The sequence below is a fragment of the Tachysurus fulvidraco genome, chromosome 2 (assembly GCF_022655615.1).
Source record: "Tachysurus fulvidraco isolate hzauxx_2018 chromosome 2, HZAU_PFXX_2.0, whole genome shotgun sequence".
NCBI lineage: Eukaryota > Metazoa > Chordata > Actinopteri > Siluriformes > Bagridae > Tachysurus > Tachysurus fulvidraco.
Genome location: NC_062519.1, coordinates 21,174,480 through 21,194,479, shown reverse-complemented (window position 1 = coordinate 21,194,479; position 20,000 = coordinate 21,174,480). Strand labels below are relative to the sequence as shown.

The following is a 20,000-nucleotide window of genomic DNA, read 5'->3' as shown; positions in this document are numbered from 1 at the left end:
ATACAGATTCAGTGAATTAACTACCGACCTGTTAATGAAATTATTTTAGCGTTGACTGAGCTGTTTTTTTTTGTTTTTGTTTTTTTTCCTTTTCGCAATATTTATTTTTATTTATTTATTTTACCTTTATTTTACCAGGAAGTCTCATTGAGATCAAAAATCTCGTTTACAAGAGAGACCTGGCCAAGGTAGCAGCCATACATAAACACAACATAGTACAAACATACATACATACAATCGTACAATACAAGGACTTCTTCAAGAAAAACAACTACGTGTCTCCTTTACCACATTTTTTATGATGGTCTTAAATGTATTTATCGATATGCACGTTTCTACTTTAAGATCTTTTTGCAAATTATTCCATGCCCATGGTGCATTGTATGAAAATGCAGTTTTCCCTGAATCTGTCCAAACCCTGGGTACATTAAAAAGCAATCACTTGGAAGAGCGTAGCTGATAACTAGCAGAATTGAGACAGAGGAGGGTACATAGGTAAGCTGGAAGTTTACCTAGCATGGCTTTATATATAAATAAATAGTTATGACTTAAACTCGTCTATAGTGTGTGTGTGTGTGTGTGTGTGTGTGTGTGTGTGTGTGTGTGTGTGTGTGTGTGTGTGTGTGTGTGTGTTGTCCACAGATATATCTTATAGTTTTGACCCTGAGGGGAGATTTGACTAGTTTTTCCTTATAGTTAGTTATTTATTCATTTATTTAATACTATAGCTTTTGAAAGAACAAAAATATTAGTGTGTTTGAGTGTGTGTGTGTGTGTGTGTGTGTGTGTGTGTGTGTGTGTGTGTGTGTGTGTGTGTGTGTGTGTGTGTGTGTGTGTGAGAGAGAGAGAGATGCCCAGCTGTAGGTTGTCCCTAGTGAGTGGATCATGGTCTGTGTTGTTTTTTGGAGTGTGGTCACCTCTGTGTAATCTGCTGTGTGGCTGCTCTCCACTTAACATGCTCATTAGTGGCAGCTCACAGTGAGCCCCAGCAGGCAGCAGGTCTGCACCCAAACAAGACAGAAGACCACGTTTGTTCCGAGGGAAGTAATATTTTTTATAATAAGTTTAAAACACGGTGGAATTACACACGCATGCACACACAGAGGACATTTTGTCATTGCATATTTATCATCTTGACAGAGATGTATTATTTATTTGATTCATTTAGTGGAATATTATTTTGGAATTTTGGATTTTCGCAGCTTTATTATTGAATTAGTTGCATGAATACAAAAAGAAAAACCTGTTCCGTCTATAAATGAGAGGGTAAATTAAGGTTGACTTAAAAAGCTTTCCAAAGAGAGTTTGGAATAATATCAAGCATCTTCTTCGGGTTCTGAATTTTGACCTTCAAATACTTATCTTGGTTTCACCACCTCCCCTCCTTCCCATCCCTTTGAAAACAGATAGTGCTTCCCTTTCAAGTGAAGAGTAAATCAAGTCAAATTGGAGCTCCCCTTTAGGCTTTGTTGAAATAACCGGCGTCTTCTTCCTCATCTGTACGTGGTACGGAAAGGTTTCTCTCCAGGAGATTAGACAGCAACCTGTTTTCACAGTCGAAAGGAAAGTGTTCTCGAGCGCCACAATGACCCCTTGACATCATTTACTGTTGCGGATCTGTTTAAATAAAACGCTCATAAAATAAGGAAATGTCTGGAAGCTTTGATATCCTGCGATACCCACCTGGTGGGAGATGATATAAATATTCATTTATCGCTCCTAAATTATCCAGACACAATTAGACATGTCACGGCTTAAGGGTTCTTATTCACAGAGAAAACTGAAAAACATATTTGCATATATACGAATGGAAAAAAAACCCAACAAGAACAAGTCCCTGCTTTGCCTTAATTAAATCGTGCCTAAGATGAGGTGATATACAGTGGTTGTGTTGTGAAATATCATTTCAAAAGAAACTAATATGTGTGGCTTTGTACAGAGACGGCTAGAATTTAAGCCGACGCTGTAGCTAAGCTTGGATAGTTTTGGTGGTCATTTGTGACAAGAAGAGGTTTCTGTGATTGTTTCGGAGCAGCGCTTCACACATTAGTGAAATGAGACCCCCTAACACACACACACACACACACACACACACACACACACACACACACACACACACACACACACACACACACACAATACCCTCCCTCAGCCCCTCTCCCTCTGGTATTCCAGCAGCTCATACTTTCTCTCTTGGCTAACTCATGTTTCATTCTTTGGCAATTTGCCCTAATGAAGTCCCAGAGGAGCCTTCAGACCTCTGTTCTTTTTCCATATTTAATCATGTTATTTTAATCTGGGAGATGAGCGTGTGTGTGTGTGTGTGTGTGTGTTGGGATGGGGGGGGTTCAATACAATTGTTAGGTAGCCATGAGCACAGATGAGTGGAAGAAGGTGGGTTTCGCCCATCAGGCTTCTACACCAGCCAGTCAATTAACACTTCCCTTTCCGTTTATCAGCTTTATTTACTTTTAAGTCCTTCATTTTATAGTAATGTTCTGGTCATGTATGATTATATGATTATATAAAATGAATGTTTACATCGGTGATCTCAGTAGTCTCTGTCTGTCTCCTCTGTATGTATGTATGTATGTATGTGTGTGTGATGTGACATACAGCTAAGTACGGTGACCCATACTGTACTCAGAATGTACGCATAAGCAGTGTGTGTGTGTGTGTGTGTATATAAATTATATCGAATACCTACTTCAGTGTAGTATTATACCAGAGTCTGTGCCTGATGCATCTATCTCTTCATTGTTTTTGCTCTCATTTCCACATAGTTAACTGCATGTGTGCATGGCTCAGCTTCCATGCTCTACCCCATGCACTGGCAACACATCTACATCCCTGTTCTTCCCTCACACCTGCTGGACTACTGCTGGTAAGATCGTCTTGCCTGGATGCTCGTCTCCTACAACTGTACACACACACACACACACACACACACACACACACACACACACACACACACACACACACACTTTCATAAACATGTATGCTTTGCTTTGGCATCAGTTAAACACTTTATGTCAGAAGATTTGGACAGTCCCGATCACAATGACATTACTTGTCGGTTTCTTTTTTCCTTTTGCTTTTTCACCCTCTTACTTTCTACCTACTGAGCTGAAAGCCATATGCAGCAGCCTATTAGCCTATTATCACTAGCCTATTCGCCACATAACTATATTGAGCATCTGCACCGGCAGCTACCCGATCTGATGTAATTACGCAGCTCTGCCTCGCCCCAGACCAGCTAAGCCTGAAAACGTGATGCACACCAATTACACTAATCACCTTCAGTGCTGAGAGTGGCCCTACCTGGAAACAGTCAAAGGCTGTAATATATTTAGCTTCCTAAAGCACATTTTGCCTTTAGCAAAATTGCAATTTTGCCACTTACCTTTTGATGCATCTGTTATTGTGTTGTCCAGAATTATTTTAGGTTTATTCGCTTTGTGAATGTCCGATATTATATGGTCAGCAGTTTGTGCACACCTGACCATCACACTCACACGAGCTTGATCTCAAACAGCCCACATTCGACTTCCACTGCTAAGGCTTAGTGCGCATTTGTGTTCATTCAGCTACAAGACCATTAGTGAGCTCAGACACTGATGTAAGTGTGAGGAGACACTGATGTAAGTGTGAGGAGGTCCGGTGTTCAGTGGACACTCGAGTTCTTCTACTCCAACATTAACACACCGTGTCTTCATGGAGCTCTGTGCTTTGTGCACAGGGACATTGTCATGATGGAACAGGGTCTGTGTCTCTTAGTTAAAGTGAAGGGATACTGTAACGCTACAGCGTACAGAGACATCCTACACAATTGTGTGCTCCAGTTCTGTGGAACTGTTTGGAGAAGATATGGGAGTGATGGTCAGGTATCCACATACATTTGGCCATATAGCATATAAATAAAATTCATATTATGCTTGAAGCCCTTCCCTGCTTTGACTTTTATTTATTTATTTATTCATTTATTCATGCTGTTCCGTTCGTTTTGCTAACAAATGTAACTTGATTTCCGACAGTGCACCCATGCCGTATCTGATTGGAGTTCATCTGAGCCTGTTAGAGGTAAGCAACGTTAATCTACTGTCAGTAACTCAGTGTCTGTTCAGCCTCTCAAAATAATTACTCACTGACCAGTAACAGGATTCTGCTGTCATATGTATATTTATATAGATATAAAAACCTCAGCTATTTATTTGAGTCACTCAAATTAAATTGGAGAAGTTGTTTGATGGCAATATTTATATTGACATCTTGAAATGCAAGGATGTGCAGAAATGTAGAGCCGTGTGTGTGTGTGTGTGTGTGTGTGTGTGTGTGTGTGTGTGTGTGTGTGTGTGTGTGTGTGTGCCAGAGATATGAAAGAGTAGAACATAGCAGAGAAACAAAGAGCCAGTGTGTTTGGATGTTGAGAGCTGGCATGTTGGCTGGTGGTGGACCTATAGCTGTGTGTGGATGAGCGAGGGAGAGAGACAGAGAGAGAGGGAGAAAGAGAAAGAGAGTGAGTGAGTGAATCTGATGTTGCTGACAGTTGCAGACACCGGCAGTATTTATCACACTTTTGCATTAGTGACAGTCCCCCTATCTGGCTGCACATAATTAGACCAAATCAGCACGCAGGCCTCCATAGCAGCAACTGTCAAAAGTGACAAACCAGAACTTTTTTTTTTTTACTCACTTGGATGTTTCCCCACCTGCACCAACAGAATAATTGTGGGATTTGTCACCAACAGGATGCATGACTACCTTTGTGTGGATGCACAAAATGGTCCCATGGCTTAGCTGGCTGAATGCAGCTTTTTCCATTTTTTATAAGCGAGCAGAAGCACATGTGTGATACCGAGATGTTATTTTTTTTCCCTTTAGCACTGTTTGATTCATTTCAATTACATTTAAAGCAGATATTAGTCGAGTGAGTATTAAATATTCATAATCATGCAAGAATAATTCAGTGGCATATTGTCTCTTGATTTTTCTTTCGTCGGCGATAAGACTGGCATATGTTTGTCAATTAGAGAAAAAAAAATAATGCTCATCCCCATGTTGATTAAAATAACTGTAATGCTTTGAAATCATTCCATGGAAGAAAAATGTGTTAGCTATTAGAACAAAATAGTTCTAATAAGCCTCGTCGTATTTGTCGTACCGTGTTTTCTTGTTGTGTTTTAACGGAAGCCTCTCCAATCTCCTTCACAGAGAGTGAAGAGCAGGTCTCTGGAGGACGTCATTATTCTAAACGTGGATACGAACACGCTCGAGAGTCCTAATGATGACCTGCACAACCTGCCCAGTGATGTGGTGAGTGTCCACACACACACACACACACACACACACACACACACACACACACAATGATATCTTAATATGTAATAAGGACACAAATCGACTCACAAAACCTTTATCTCGACGCTTCCCCGTGCTTCTTTTGCACATTCTTTCCTTCTAAATTTCTCAACTGCTCACACACACAATCGGACCAGAGGGGAAAAAAAAAAAAAAAAACATCTCTTCCCTTGTCATTAGTAGTGCTGCAATATTTAGGCAAGCTCACCTCGTCACATTTAAAGGCCAACGTTCTTGACTGGCTTTCAGAAGTCAGCAATCGTGCAGCTGGAGCCTTCATCCATTTCTTTCTTTCTTTCTTTGTTTTTTTTTTTTTTTTAATCATTATATTTCCAAGGCGTGTCTTTTCTGCCCACCCAGTGGCACCTCTCGCTGGAACAGAAGCACGCTGGATTTTTGTGAAGATACAGAGAAGAAGGGGGCCAATTATCAGTCTGTATTTTTCCAGCCACCTGCCACTGCTTTCTCTCCTTAATTAATGGTGTGTTGACACCGGTCAGTGGTACAGGAAGCTACGGGTACCGTCGGGGTCGGAAATAGTCGCTCGTCGATAATTTTGGATATTGAGGGATTTGCTTTGTTGTTCTTCTGTTCTGCGTCTTTCTCTTGGTGGTTTGTGAATCACAGCTGTGTGTCGAATCAAATCACTACAATCCTGCAATTGGCATTTGATTTGTAAATTAAATTCGGAAGGGTATCGTATGTGAATCGGGTCTTTAAAAGTGACAGAGGAAGACAAAGAAACCCCTTCGTCTTTACGGTATGATAAATGAAGTGCCAGAACAATGTTTGCTTTGATCTCCGTGCACAATTTTTCATTGGCTAATGATGGAGCATGCACTCTGAATCATGTTAAATTATCCCACCTGAAATGTAAATGTCGGCCTGTCGTAATATTTTGCGCCACAAAATGATTTCTGTTTCTCCATCTTGGCTACCTGACCTGTGGGGATATTAAAATTCATAAGAAAAAGAATAGACTCTAATTTGTTCATTTTCTAGTTAAAATGCCTGTCATGTAGCACGTTTAGTGTTTTAAATCTAAGCGCAATGCTGAAATCTAACAAGCAACAATTCATTTGTTGATGTCACTCACAGTCCTTGAGGTGTGAACAGGCTACCGGTTTGCTCTTTATGCTGTTTATTTAAGTTTTCTTTCTTTCTTTCTTTTTTTTTTTTTTTTAAAGAAAATCATTATATTTTAGCACTAAAAGGAAATTAACTACAGATTGTTTCTTCCACGTTTTGAATAAATCTTTTAACCCGATTTAAGCCAAACTTTATGACTTGCTTATAATTACAGGTATGAAGCCTGCTCGGCCATGTGGACTCTATTATTCAGAGCGTCTGACCAGCTCTCAGTCAGGTCAGAGGTGACAGTTGTCCTGAATTACCTGGCCTTTTTTTTCCCCCCAGACACGACCTGATGCTGAGCTCTTTGCTCTCTTTGGCATAATGGCCATTTCCCTCAATTTTACACATAATATTTTAGATTTATTGACTATTAGAAATGCTAGCATGCCGGTGGAGATTCTGCTGCATGCAGATTGACAAATAGAGGGAATAATTACTGTGGCTCAGAGCAGCCTTTAGACATGAGTTTTTAGTCAAACACAATTGAAGCTTCAGTGTTAAATCTATCTTTCAGTTGAAGTCAGAAGTTTACATACAACTCAGCCAAATCCATTTAAACTCCTTTTTCACTATTACTTTAATCGTAGTACAGAAATCGTACGATAAGAGCAGAGCGGATTATTTATATCAGCTTTAATCGTATTCCCAGTGGTCGTGTGTTTACATGTGTTTACATGTGCTTGGTTAGTATTTGCTAGCATTACATTGAAATGGATTTATTTTATAAGCTGCTGGATTTTTGGCCCATTTCTCCAGACTGGACTGGTGTAACTGTGTGTGGCTTGTGGACGTCTTGGTTTTCACACGCGTTTTAAATTCTGCAAAGGCATTTTCTGTTGGAAAATGTGTGTTGGTGTGTGTTTTGGGTGTGTTTGTGTGTGTATGTGTATTGGTGTGTCTGTGTGTGTTTGTGTTGCTGTGTCTGTGTGTGTTGGTGTGTTGGCATGTGTGTTGGTGTGTGTGTGTATTGGTATGTGTGTGTTGGTGTGTGTGTGTGTTAGTTTTTATGTGTATTGGTGTGTGTGTGTTGGTGTATGTGTTGTGTGTGTTGGTGTGTATGTGTGTTGGTGTGTGTGTATGTGTGTTGGTGTGTGGGTGTTTGGGTGTGTATGTGTGTGGGTGTGTTGGTGTGTGTGTGTGTGTTGGTGTGTGTTTGTTGGTGTGTGTGTGGGGGTGTATGTGTTGGTGTGTATGTGTTGGTGTGTGTGTGTGTGTTGGTGTGTGTGTGGATGTATGTGTTGGTGTGTGTGTGTTTGCGCGTGTGTGTGTTTGCGCGTGTGTGTGTTTGCGCGTGTGTGTGTTTGCGCGTGTGTGTGTTTGCGCGTGTGTGTGTTTGCGTGTGTGGGTGTATGTGTTGGTGTGTTGGTGTGTTTGTGTTGGTGTGTTGGTGTGTTTGTATGTTGGTGTTTTGGTGTGTTTGTGTGTGTTTGCGTGTGTGTAGTGTTGGTGCGTGTGTGTGGGTATATGTGTTGGTGTGTATGTGTGTTGCTGTGTGTGTGTTGGTGTGTGTGTGTGTGTGTGTGTGTGTGTGTGTGTATGTGTGTGTGTGTATGTGTTGGGGTGTGTATATGTGTTGGGGTGTGTGTGTATGTGTGTGTGTTTGTGTGTGTGTTGGTGTGTGTGTGCAAATCCCCGTACAAAATTTTCCCCTCCTTAAAAACGAAACTGCTACTGTGTTTGTCAGCTCTAATTGGAGTGTAAATATGAGGATGGTGTTTACTTTCGCATCCAAGAATAGGAAATTAGGAGTGTGTTATGTACCAAACAGCTAGGAATTGAATGCGAGCATTATTTGATCTTTTGTCTGCTGGTGACATGAAAATCTACAGACGGACGTCTCCTGATATTGTTTAGATGTTTAGTACAAGCAGAAGGAACTGATTGTGTGTTTGTTTGTGTGGCTTTGTTTTGCTGTTGTTTAATACATTTCTTGTAGACAATCTTATAGTTGTGTCCTTGCTGTGTTATTACTGTTGTGTATATTAAGGCATTGAGTGGATTTAGCGAGTGGATCTCACAGTGTATATCAGGCGTGTCAGCATGGGGGGGGGGGTGGGGGGGGGGGGGGGGGGGGGGGGGGCCGGGTGGGGGGGTGTGAAGCAACATTTTGGACATGTAAACTTTTGAACATTTAACATTTATTTTCTATTTACTGAAGACATACATGCATAGATGAGTGAAACATGTCCTTCTGTTAAAGAGGATCTGCCCGTCTCGCATTATCTCAGCACTCAGGTGTGTGCGTGTGTGTGTGTGTGTGTGTGTGTGTGTATGCACGTATACATGTGATTTGCGGTCATGTGGGTGTGTGAGTGCATACATGATTTTGTGTGTGTGTTAGTGAATGTGCTGGTGTGTGTGTTAGTGTACACTTCATCATTTTGCTGCACATCAAAAGAAAGAAGCAGATTTTCATAACTATTCCTTTTTCTTTGTAGTTTTCTTAATTGCATCCCAGCGGCTTTCAGCTCATGGCCAGAATCCCTCGCAAAACACCTTCCACCCCACCACTAAACCTTAAAAAATAAAATAAAAAATATATACTTCAGCCAGTTGTTTATTAAACTGATTCTGTTTACACTGTTTAATATAATATATACATATATACAACAGGTGAAAAAGAGCATTAAATCTCATTGAACTCGTCACGTTGACACAATTTTACAATCGGATGTGTATCGAGTGACTAAACATGTTCTATGTCGTGTGTTAAATAAACGACGCTGCGGAATACGATGTCAGAGAGCAAAATGTCTGCACTGAATCTTTACAGTAGAAACATTTTAGTATTTACTTCTGGGCATTTAAGCCAGAAACCGTGTTGTTATTGGAGCTCTACACAAATACACAGAGCACAGAGTACGTTAGACACGTGGTCAATTCTGTATATTGACTTTATGTAGTATTGTACAGACATAGGTCCGGACCTCGGCCGCTTTAATCACATCGACTATCTTGAGAATACGCTGCTCGATCCTGAGGTGGCGTGTGTGCAGCATGGTGACTCTGGCTGTATGAAAGCAGCCCATCACTGAGGGAAGGCTCGTGGCATCATCCTTTGCAGGAAAAAAAAAAAGAGACAGTGATGCACCTGCTAATTATCATCTCCAGCTGGTGAGTTAAATGGAGATCTGTTTTGTAGGCCACCTCTGACCTCATGCTCTTTACTCTGTGCACTTCAAACCCTGTTGGGGAGTCGGCGCTGTAGAGTTTAATGAGACGCCATGTTTGCAGCACTTTCATCCCGAACTATCCTGCCTTGATGTGAATTGAAAAGATCACAGCTACGGGGAAAAGACCTATACCGGAAAGGCCTCTCTGCATAGATTATGAATATCATAACTCACTCTCCCCTGCACCCCCCCCCCCCTCTCTCTGTCTCTCTCCCTGTCTCTCTTTCACACACACACACACACACACACACACACACACACACTCTCTCTCTCTCTCTCTCTCTCTCTCTCTCTCTCTCTCTCTCGTCTTCTCTCTTTACCCACCCCCTACAATACCACTGCTTATAATTGGACCCAATGGGGGACTCTGCCTTTGATCACATCATAGGCTCAAAGACTTTACACTAAAAAATGTCACTCCCAAATAGGTTGATCACCTGTAGAGCTAAGCTTCCTTCTGATGCCCCCTCCTGCTCATGTCTCGTTAGTGATACTCAAAGTATAATAGTTAATTAGTCTGACAGATCTGTTGCTGAGCTTGCATGCTTGATGAGTTGTTTGTGACTATCCAAAATCCTATTATCAATCTGAAGTTGTTCCATCACACTCCTTCCATGCATGAGCAAATGAGAATGGAAAAAAAAAAAAAAGAAGCTATTAAACTATTAAACAATATAACGTTTCACCACTGACTATGTTTAACAGAACGATCCTGATTCCTGATGTCGGCTTCCCTTTGTGCTTTCTTTTTTATACAGTTAATGAATCAACATAAAAAAAAATTCCCAACATTACCTTTAAGCTTCCTGACCCACTGAGAATACATTACACAATACACTCTTCATTAGCATTACTACTGGACTCTTGCAATGAATTACATGTTCTGTACTGTATATCCCTTTGAATGAACTCATATAAGTTAAGATACCTTGTTACACACACACACATTGCAGTGTATAGTGTACAGTATACACACCGGTCGGCACTATTTTGTATTTTGTGTATTTGTTCTGTAGTGTATTGTATTGTACTGTAGTGTCTGTTTGCACACGATGCACTTTATGCGGTAAGGACAACTTACTTTATGTCCTTAGCTCTGTGTTGTTTTGTGTAGCCTCCTGGAGAAGCGATCTCTCTTTTCACTGTGTACTGCGTCGGATATATGCGGTTGAAATTTGACTCTGTACAGTTTTAACAACGACACTAATTTCATTGTATTTATCCTATATATTTGTTTCAAGGCTTTGGTAGTAATAGTCATGTGTACATCTTGTGTTAAAACTGAATAAGAAAAAAGATGATCACACAAATGGTACAGTTCAGAGGACAGATATGAATTAATTAGAGGAAAATGACCAGCACTTTGAGCTGATGATGGCTACAGAAACCCAGAGTCAGCTCTCTCGGTATGTGCAGAAAACCACTGCATCTCCATATCTATATCTATATCTATATCTATATCTATATCTATATCTATATCTATATATATATATATTGCAAATGTCCACCGTATTTGCCCTCTGTGCCCTAGATGTTCTATTCCTACTTTACTGTATCTAATTTGTGTCTTATTTTTATACCTTACCTTGTTTTTTTATTCTTTTTTTTTTATACCCTTGAGTTAATTGGCAGGTGGTACAGTGTATGAATGTTAAAAACCGTTTCACGACACACGACGAGTCAAACCTCAGACAAAATCGGAGGAGTCTACAGTGGGCACAGGATCACTGGTTTTATGCATTGCGCTGCTGTCTTTTTTTTCTCCTCACACCCTGCCTTTAACTCAATTAACAGAGCAGCAGGTGCTCTTGGCAGCACAACAGATAAGCTACAAGAGAAGCGAAGAGGCTCGTCTCATTCGTTCCTTCTTTCTCTCTTTCTCTTATTCTTTATCGTGTCTGGGGGGGTCACCTGCAAATGTGACACTTCACACTCTGAATGGTTTTGCCTTTTCCTCCATGATTTCAGAGGTGCAATTTTAACACCCTCTCCCCCTCAGGTCTCGAGTCTGAAGAGTAAGCTGAAGAAGCAGTCGACTGCCACGGGCAGCGGAGTGGCTCGGGCCTTCCTGCGCTCTCAGGCTGCACTGTTCGGCTCTTACCGAGATGCTCTGAGATACAAACCCGTAAGCTTGACATCTGCATCTCCTTCACTTTCTTCCAAGTTTAATTAGCGCCATAGATCCTACTGCACTACGGGCTTATGGTTGCTCTGTTCGTTTATCAGATCCGCTACGACTATTACTGCTTCCCTGTTTTTTTTCTGCTCACCCCTTTTAATATAAACTTTCTTCACAACATTAATATGTCTGTCATTCTGTCAGTTCTTTTTTTTTTTTTTTTTTTAAACAACCTCACACAGACCAGAGCCTAAGGATCCTTGGTAGACTTTCAGTGCTATCATTTAAAGGCAGCTGAGCACCACACCATCCATAAGCAAAGAGAAGAGGAAGGTGTGGGGTGGAGGGATGTTAAGGTGGGCCTGTCTGTTTCAGTGAAATGTCAGAAGTTGAAAAGGAAGGACAGTCTCTTTGAAGCCTTCTTTCAGCTCTAGTGGTGTATTGTTCTCAGGCCTTCTCAACATCTCAAATGGGCTTTTCACTCTCAAGCCCAGCAAAGGCTGAAAACAAAATATGCTCCCTGTTTGTCAATATGACTCTTTTTGTTGAAACCATAATTGATGTAACCCTGTTGTGTGTACAAACGGACTTTTCTCAGGTAGGTGTGTTTTTAAGGGGGAAAAAATAAAGGAGCTTGTGCAGATTCTTCAAAGCAGCATCTCAGCACAGGGGCATTAAATCTTTATATTGTGATTTTTATTTTATTTTATTTTTTTTCCTACTTCTTTTAAGACAACATTTAGATTTGAGACCTCACCATATTTTGGGAAGGAATAGCCATGAAGAATAACTAACATAATTGTTAAGCGTTTGCCTCAAATCGTTTTGTCTACATTTTTATGGACAGTATAATAACCGTCCAGTTAAAACGTGATCATAAGGACATTTGTTTTATTTCCTTTTTGAAAATTTTTAAACAAAGGCGCCAAAGCAAAATGACGAAAACCTCCGCGTAGTGTTTCGTTTTAGAGTGTAGAGTCATTTAGAGTCATTTTTGTAGAACTAAAACTATTTATATTCTGAATTCGGTACCAGATTTGAGTTGAGGCTGAAACTTCACGTGTCGTTTCTACTCTTTCATTCAGTCGTCCTGAAATGTCGTCATACAGGATAATTTGGGGAATGTTTGCTAACTTAATAGCTGCTTCTTAATGCGTGACCATTTCCAAAAAGGCCAAATATAGGTGTAATCTTTCAGAGGCTCCATGATGATTTTTCTGCTGTAATGTTCTGCGTTCTATTGCAGATCTTGCTGTGCAGATCTAAAGAGCGTCTGCCATTGCAGCGAGCTGGTTGAATAAATTATATAGTTCAGCTTTATGAAGCCCATATGCCTTCACACCAGCAGCTTTACAGAGCATTGAGGTCTAGCTGAGCTGTAAATGAAACAAAAGCAGGCACACAATAATGAGCTCCTATGCAAGAGGTGGTAATCGCAGTCTACTGCATTCAGATCGTTAAACGTGGCTGTGGAAATAACGACTTTTGTAATTGATCCAGGCAACAACACATCCCTACTTTTTCAAGATTGGCATTTATTAGCACAAGCATAGCATTCACATTTGTAATCATCACATGTAAATGGCTTTTTAGATAAATACGATTTAAAATAAGCTTTCTGCTTTCCAGGGAGAGCCGATCACCTTCAGCGAAGAGAGCTTCGTGGCACACCGCTCCAGTGCCATGAAGAGTTTTCTAGAAATGGCCGTGAACCTCCAGCTCTTCAAACAGGTATGACATGAGAAGGAGGAGAAGAGACACTCCTGCCGCTCTTGGCTCTTTACCACAACATCTCTGGTGTTTGCTTCAGTATTGTGTTGTTAACGTAAGAACTTCGGCTTTTCATGCGGTGGCCTTCTGTAGCAATTTTGACCAGATGTTGGGTAACTAGATTGGTCCAGAGAAAGCGAGTGCTTCTAGCTGCCAAGAGAAAGCAGGAGAAGCCCGCCAGCCACGACCTGCTTTCTGTCTCTGACCTTCGACACCCCTCCTCCAAACACTCACACACATCCACACACATCGCTCGCCTTCCGCTGCTTCTTGTTCACACTGCCTGTGAGAAAGTGTAAGGCACTCCTACACACACATACACACACATACACACACACATACACACACACACACACAAAGCTGGAGTTCCATCAAGTGACACCATTTCCTGTCTCTTTCTGCCTTGTGTACAGTATTCATTTCTTTTCATAAAGTGCTATACAATATTACATTTACTGCCCAAGCTGTAATTAATGTAGCTTAATGACTCATCTTTGTCAGAGACGTGTCTGGACATTGAATGCAAGTAACCCAGTTTCCAGAACAGAGGTCGTATATGTAACGTGATCCCACAGTAAGGGGCAGTTTAGGGGATTTGGCTGGGTGCTAATTTCCTGTGACTAGTTGCGCGATTAGGACGTCGAACCGTTGAGTCTACTTGAACACTTTGAATTGATTAGTGATGTTGCTTTTTTGACTTGCCGTGTTCATTATTTTTATAGTACACCATGTTTTTTGTTTTTTTTTAACGATTTATTGTTGCCTTTTCCTACATATTGTGGTGAATATAGATCCTCATTTATCATTATTTCTTATATCATATATATATATATATATATATATATATATATATATATATATATATATATATATATATATATAGTTATAGTTATACATTGTTTATATGTACACATATATGGCACACAGCCAACTAGGGAGTATACAGCTCATTGATACGATACGTAGTGGTCAGTATACAACTTGAGACATACCAGACCGGTCATTTATGGGTCACTTTAGAATGCTGGCTCTAAAAGTGTTGCACAACATTAAAAGACAATGCTTTATCGGATACAACAAACTTATCCAAGTCACTACAACGCATCCTCTTTTTATACAAATTAAGTATTCTGCTGTTACTAGTCTTACGTTATCATTTTAGGTTTTCTTTCTTTCTTTCTTTCTTTCTTTCTTTCTTTTTTAATATTTAATATTTCTTCAGTTAATACCATTAATAGGAAATAGCTTAGTTTTACTCGTGTGTGCAATTTGCATAATGTGCAAACTATTTTATTGCAAATTCTATGGATTGAAACCCATAAATCAAAGTTTACATCGACACAAACTAGAGTTTCCATGAACATTCAACAACAACATAGATTTTCATGAACATTCTGGGTTTTTTTTTTTGTGTAAATTTCAATTCATTTGCATTGCGCATTTAACAATTCACATGGTCTCAAAGCAGATACACAGAAGTATAAAAACAAGAGGGAAAAAAAGAAATTAATCAATACAATTATAATAATAATGATAAGAAGAAGACGAAGAAATAAGAATATAATAATGAATACAATAATGTACAATGTAAATGAAGGCTTTTCAAATAAATCTGTTGGTATCCAGCTTGAAAAAATTAGGGCCAATTGTAATGTTTGTCGTCTAAGCCCATCACTCTCCTGGTTAGAACCAGCAAATTTATTGGATGCTGTTTTACGACCTCTTTGTGAAAAGTTACAGGAAGTTCAATTTCCCCAAAAGCATTGCACACACTACAAGCTAGCCTGCCATGTTAATCCTCCATCTGATCTAAATTACAGGAACACAGTTTAGTGAATATGTCCGGAAGACTGACTCTCTCTCTCTCTCTCTCTCTCTCTCTCTCTCTCTCTCTCTCTCTCTCTCTCTCTCTCTCTCTCTCTCTTTTAATAACCTGTGATACTGTGATTTATGTTGCAGTTCATTGATGGCAGACTGGCCAAATTAAATGAAGGAAGGGGTTTCACAGATGTCTTTGAAGAAGAGATCACAGAGGGGGGCTTTTGCGGAAGTAAGTGGGATTTCCTCTATTTGGTGTAGGAAAGAGAAAGAAAGAACACCTTTATGTTTAGAAATCTCCCTGCAAGTTTAAAGGGGAGAACAGTATACCTATGTTTCAGATATCACATTAAAGTATGTTTATTGTAACACGACCAACATGTGTAGACGATTTGGAGAATTTCTGAGTAATTTAGGTTTTTGTTGAGTCATATATTGCGTCTTTAATCTGCAGGTAATTCTAGATCTTATCAACAGTGGATGCATACTGTGAAGGTGAGCAAAAGAATACTCATTAATTCATTTCACCTCATTAATCACGCATGGTGGCTGAAACGTGTTTGACGCTCAGCGACGCTTAAGTGATTTAGTTGGACCACGTGAAATTCAGTCCGTGCCACAGCAAACAGAAAATGTAGGCAGAACAGTTGAGATGTTGAGACGATACTGATGCGATATGACAGCCAGTCATCTGAGATGACACATGGATTCTGGCAGGAAACACAGCCATTACTCAATAGACTGAACAAAAGAGAGAAGCCTCCCTATCCATATGCCTTGCTTTTCGCTCTCTATTTCCCTGTAATGCCAATTGAATCCTTTGGAGTGCCAGTTTCAAATGGTTTCGCATATAGTTCGTGTCTCCTGACTGACACGTAGCTATAAAAGCGCCTTCACCTCTGACCTGCTGGTCAGGATTTGAGACATAAACTCCATCGCGTGATCGAAAAATTTAGGCTTTTAAGCATGTTAGCCTAGTGCTGGTACAAGTGTCAGGTTATTTCCTGTTGAGAGAAAGAGGAAGAAAGAAAGAAAGAAAGAAAGAAAGAAAGAAAGAAAGAAAGAAAGAAAGAAAGAAAGAAAGAAAGAAAGAAAGAGAGAGGGAGGGAGGGAGGGAGTGAAAGACTGAGTGAGTGTGTGTATGACGGATAAAATGCGAGGACGGTGTGTGGTAAATGTATATACGCTCTAAACAGTGTAATGATGTAACGTTTGTATATCTCATGTCAGATCAATTCTGTTATCGTCAATATGCATTCAATTATTCAAAATATAGCCGTGAGAAACGATGATCAACGTTCAAGCACTTTATTAAGAAGCAAATGAAAAAGGACAGTTATTGTTTAGTAAATTAGATGCCCAAGATCTTTCGACTCAGCATTCCGCACGGAACATAAAGGTTTGTACAGATTTTAAGAAAAAATAACTAATTTAAATGTAATAACTTATGACCAGTAGGTGGTGCTGTTCCAAAACCTTTCGTATATAGGTTACTGTTGTTATAAGACTGGCATGAGACTTTATGCCTTTATAGACCTTCCTATTATACAATAATAATAATAATAATAATAATAATAATATATGGGGGGCACGGTGGCTTAGTGGTTAGTACGTTTGCCTCACACCTCCAAGGTTGGGGTTCGATTCCCGCCTCCGCCTTGTGTGTGTGGAGTTTGCATGTTTTCCCTGTGCCTTGGGGGTTTCCTCCGGGTACTCCGGTTTCCTCCCCCGGTCCAAAGACATGCATGGTAGGTTGATTGGCATCTCTGGAAAATTGTCTGTAGTGTGTGAGTGTGTGAGTGAATGAGAGTGTGTGTGTGCCCTGTGATGGGTTGGCACTCCGTCCAGGGTGTATCCTGCCTCGATGCCCGATCACGCCTGAGATAGGCACAGGCTCCCCGTGACCCGAGAAGTTTGGATAAGCGGTAGAAAATGAGATGAGATGAGATAATTATATATGTGAGATATTATTATTAGTAGTAGTAGTATTAGTAGTAGTAGTAGTATTGTTATTAGTATTATTATTGTTATTAGTATTAAATCCCTGCAATAACAATAGTGTTTCACTGCTTCACTAAAAATTCAGGCTATTTTCTGATTAACGATCACTATTTTTCCTGCACAGAGAGGTGTGAATAAAGCAAGTCCAGCTGTGAAATCTGCTTATAAGATTGTAAGTTTTCTTCCTATTCAGAGTCAGTTCTGTTTATATGCTGACCAACAACAGGTCAGACTGTGACACAGATATTCTCTGTTGTAGCACGTAATATTCTGAGCCTTACATTACTGTCATAACCATGAGTACACTGATTAGTGTTAGTGTTCACATCCCTTCAGTTATAATTAAGTTTCATTCAGATTTTCTGTAAACTAAACATTCACTTGTTTTTGTTCATAAAGGCAAAAGTTCATGCAAAAAAAGGATTACGAGGAGTGAAGGACAAGATGAAACTTAAGGTGAGATGTTCAGCTTTTCACTGTTAGATGATTTAACCTGTGTGTGTCAGATCATAGGCTGCCATTTATTTTCTGTTTGAGATGTGTGTGAGTATGTGTGTGTGTGTGTTTGTGAGTGTGCAAGTGTTAAAGTGAGTGTGAGAGTGTGTGAGTGTGTGAGAGAGTGTGTGTGCGAGCGTGTGCGAGCGTGTGCGTGCGTGCGCAAGTGTTAAAGTGAGTGTGTGTGTGTGAGTGTGTGTGTGTGAGTGTGTGTGTGTGAGTGTGTGTGAGTGTGTGTGAGTGTGTGTGAGTGTGTGTGAGTGTGAGTGAGTGTGTGTGTGTGTGTGAGAGCGTGTGCGTGTGCGTGCGTGAGTGTGCGTGTCATACACGTATACGTGAATGACCAAAATTTAGGTTTATGTGAATATTATTGTTATTTAGTTATCATTAGTCAGTGGTTTAGTATCACTATAAAAACTTAATGGTCTTTTCCGTCTGTTTCTGCACATCATTGCGTTTCTGCAGGACACGGAGGAGGAGGGGGGTCTGTACTGTACAGGTTCTCCCACCAGCACCAAAAGTCTCTCACCGAGAAGGCTCCAGAAGAGAAGGGTGAGTGTGAGTATAGACACACAAATGCACACACACACACACACATGCACAAAGACATGCACGCACACACACGGAGGGACACAGACACACACACACACACTCACACACACGCCGACACAGACACACACACACACACACAGACACACACATGCACAAAGAGGCACACAGACACACACAAACACTCACACACACGCAAGAACACACACATGCACACACAGACACACACACACACAGACACATGCACACACACACACACACACACAAACACACACGCACATGCACATTTGTGTGTGAATCCCTGTGTGTGTCTCTATGCCTATGTCCGGATCTCTGTGTGACGTGTATATCGATTTTTTGGTATTTGTGTGGTCGAAACAGGAGCTTGTGCATGTGTCTGTGTGTGATAGTTGCTTTTGTGTGTCTGTGTGTCTATACATGTACGTGTGTGTGTGTCTGTATGTGCATGAGTGTGTGTCTGTGTGCACGTGCATGGGCCTGTGTGTGCAGCTCAGTGATGCTTGCCAAGCCTCAGCACCAAATCAGCACAGTATTCGGCCTCGATTCCTACCACACTGCTTTCACTTTTAGGCCACAGGACATCACTGATCACTTAGACTGCCAGTACCGAGGGTCAGTGGCTTTTATTGTTAGAGTTATCAGTATGCTTAGTTCTTTGTGTCTGTTATGGCATTTCGATAAAATGGGTGAACAAGGGCATTGGGTGAGGTTCTTATAACACTGAGGATGTACAGGGCTGCTGGAGAAAAACACGAATTATGATAACAAATAGTAATTTTCAGAACATTACTGAGAGAAGAAACTTATTGTGTAGAAATTTCTTCCTTGTATTTAATGAGTAATCAAGCAGTGATGAGAAACTGGATAAGAAAGTGTTATGCAGGCTACAGGTGACAGAAGAAAAAGACAGATAATAGATTGGACCTTTCAGAAGGAACCCAAAGCTTCACTGGACATGCTTTTACAATACTATATATCTGGAATAAAGGTGGATAAAATCTCAAAATCCTTTAAGCACCCTTTAATGGTATATACGATTTTCCAAAACATTTTTTAAATAATGATTTACAACAATCTTCAATGAAGAAACACATGTGAAATGGATGCTTTCACAATACAAAAAATAAAAATAGATCACAGAAATGTTTTTACAGAAATGTGGGAATTTTATGGTGTTATTTTAGAACTCGGAAGGACAGTGTCCAGTTTAGGAGAAAACAAAATAGTAGTAAATTGCCTTTGATTATCATGGTAATAAAATTTATGATCAGGTTTGTGAGGTTCCACCTCACTGCAGATATACACCACAAATCAGTGTTTCATACAAAAAGACTGAGAATAAACTCTGGTCTTCTACTGAAGCTGTGTTGGAGATGTAGTTTTCCCTTAAACTGCTCTTTAAGGCTTAACAAATAGATCACGAAAACCCACAAATAAGAGCAATTCCGTTAGATCCTTCATGCATATATATATATATATATATATATATATATATATGTATATATATATATATATATATATATATATATATATAAAAATATATATATATATATAATGTGTGT

General features: G+C 40.1%; 1 protein-coding gene across 5 annotated transcripts in view; it reads left to right on the top strand.

Annotated features, from left to right (window-relative positions):
* dennd1b (DENN/MADD domain containing 1B) overlaps nt 1-20,000 on the top strand; it is an 81,187-nt gene that overhangs the window by 51,962 nt on the left and 9,225 nt on the right. For 3 of the 5 annotated variants that reach the window (XM_047808823.1, XM_047808815.1, XM_027159729.2), the window contains 10 exons: nt 2,784-2,884; nt 4,035-4,080; nt 5,212-5,313; nt 11,665-11,790; nt 13,414-13,515; nt 15,514-15,604; nt 15,827-15,867; nt 17,498-17,545; nt 17,773-17,829; nt 18,334-18,426. In XM_047808823.1, the coding sequence (XP_047664779.1) occupies nt 2,784-2,884; nt 4,035-4,080; nt 5,212-5,313; nt 11,665-11,790; nt 13,414-13,515; nt 15,514-15,604; nt 15,827-15,867; nt 17,498-17,545; nt 17,773-17,829; nt 18,334-18,426 (807 nt within the window). The remainder of the gene's footprint in view (nt 1-2,783; nt 2,885-4,034; nt 4,081-5,211; nt 5,314-11,664; nt 11,791-13,413; nt 13,516-15,513; nt 15,605-15,826; nt 15,868-17,497; nt 17,546-17,772; nt 17,830-18,333; nt 18,427-20,000) is intronic. The other 2 variants (XM_047808818.1, XM_027159730.2) reach the window with 1 other exon arrangement.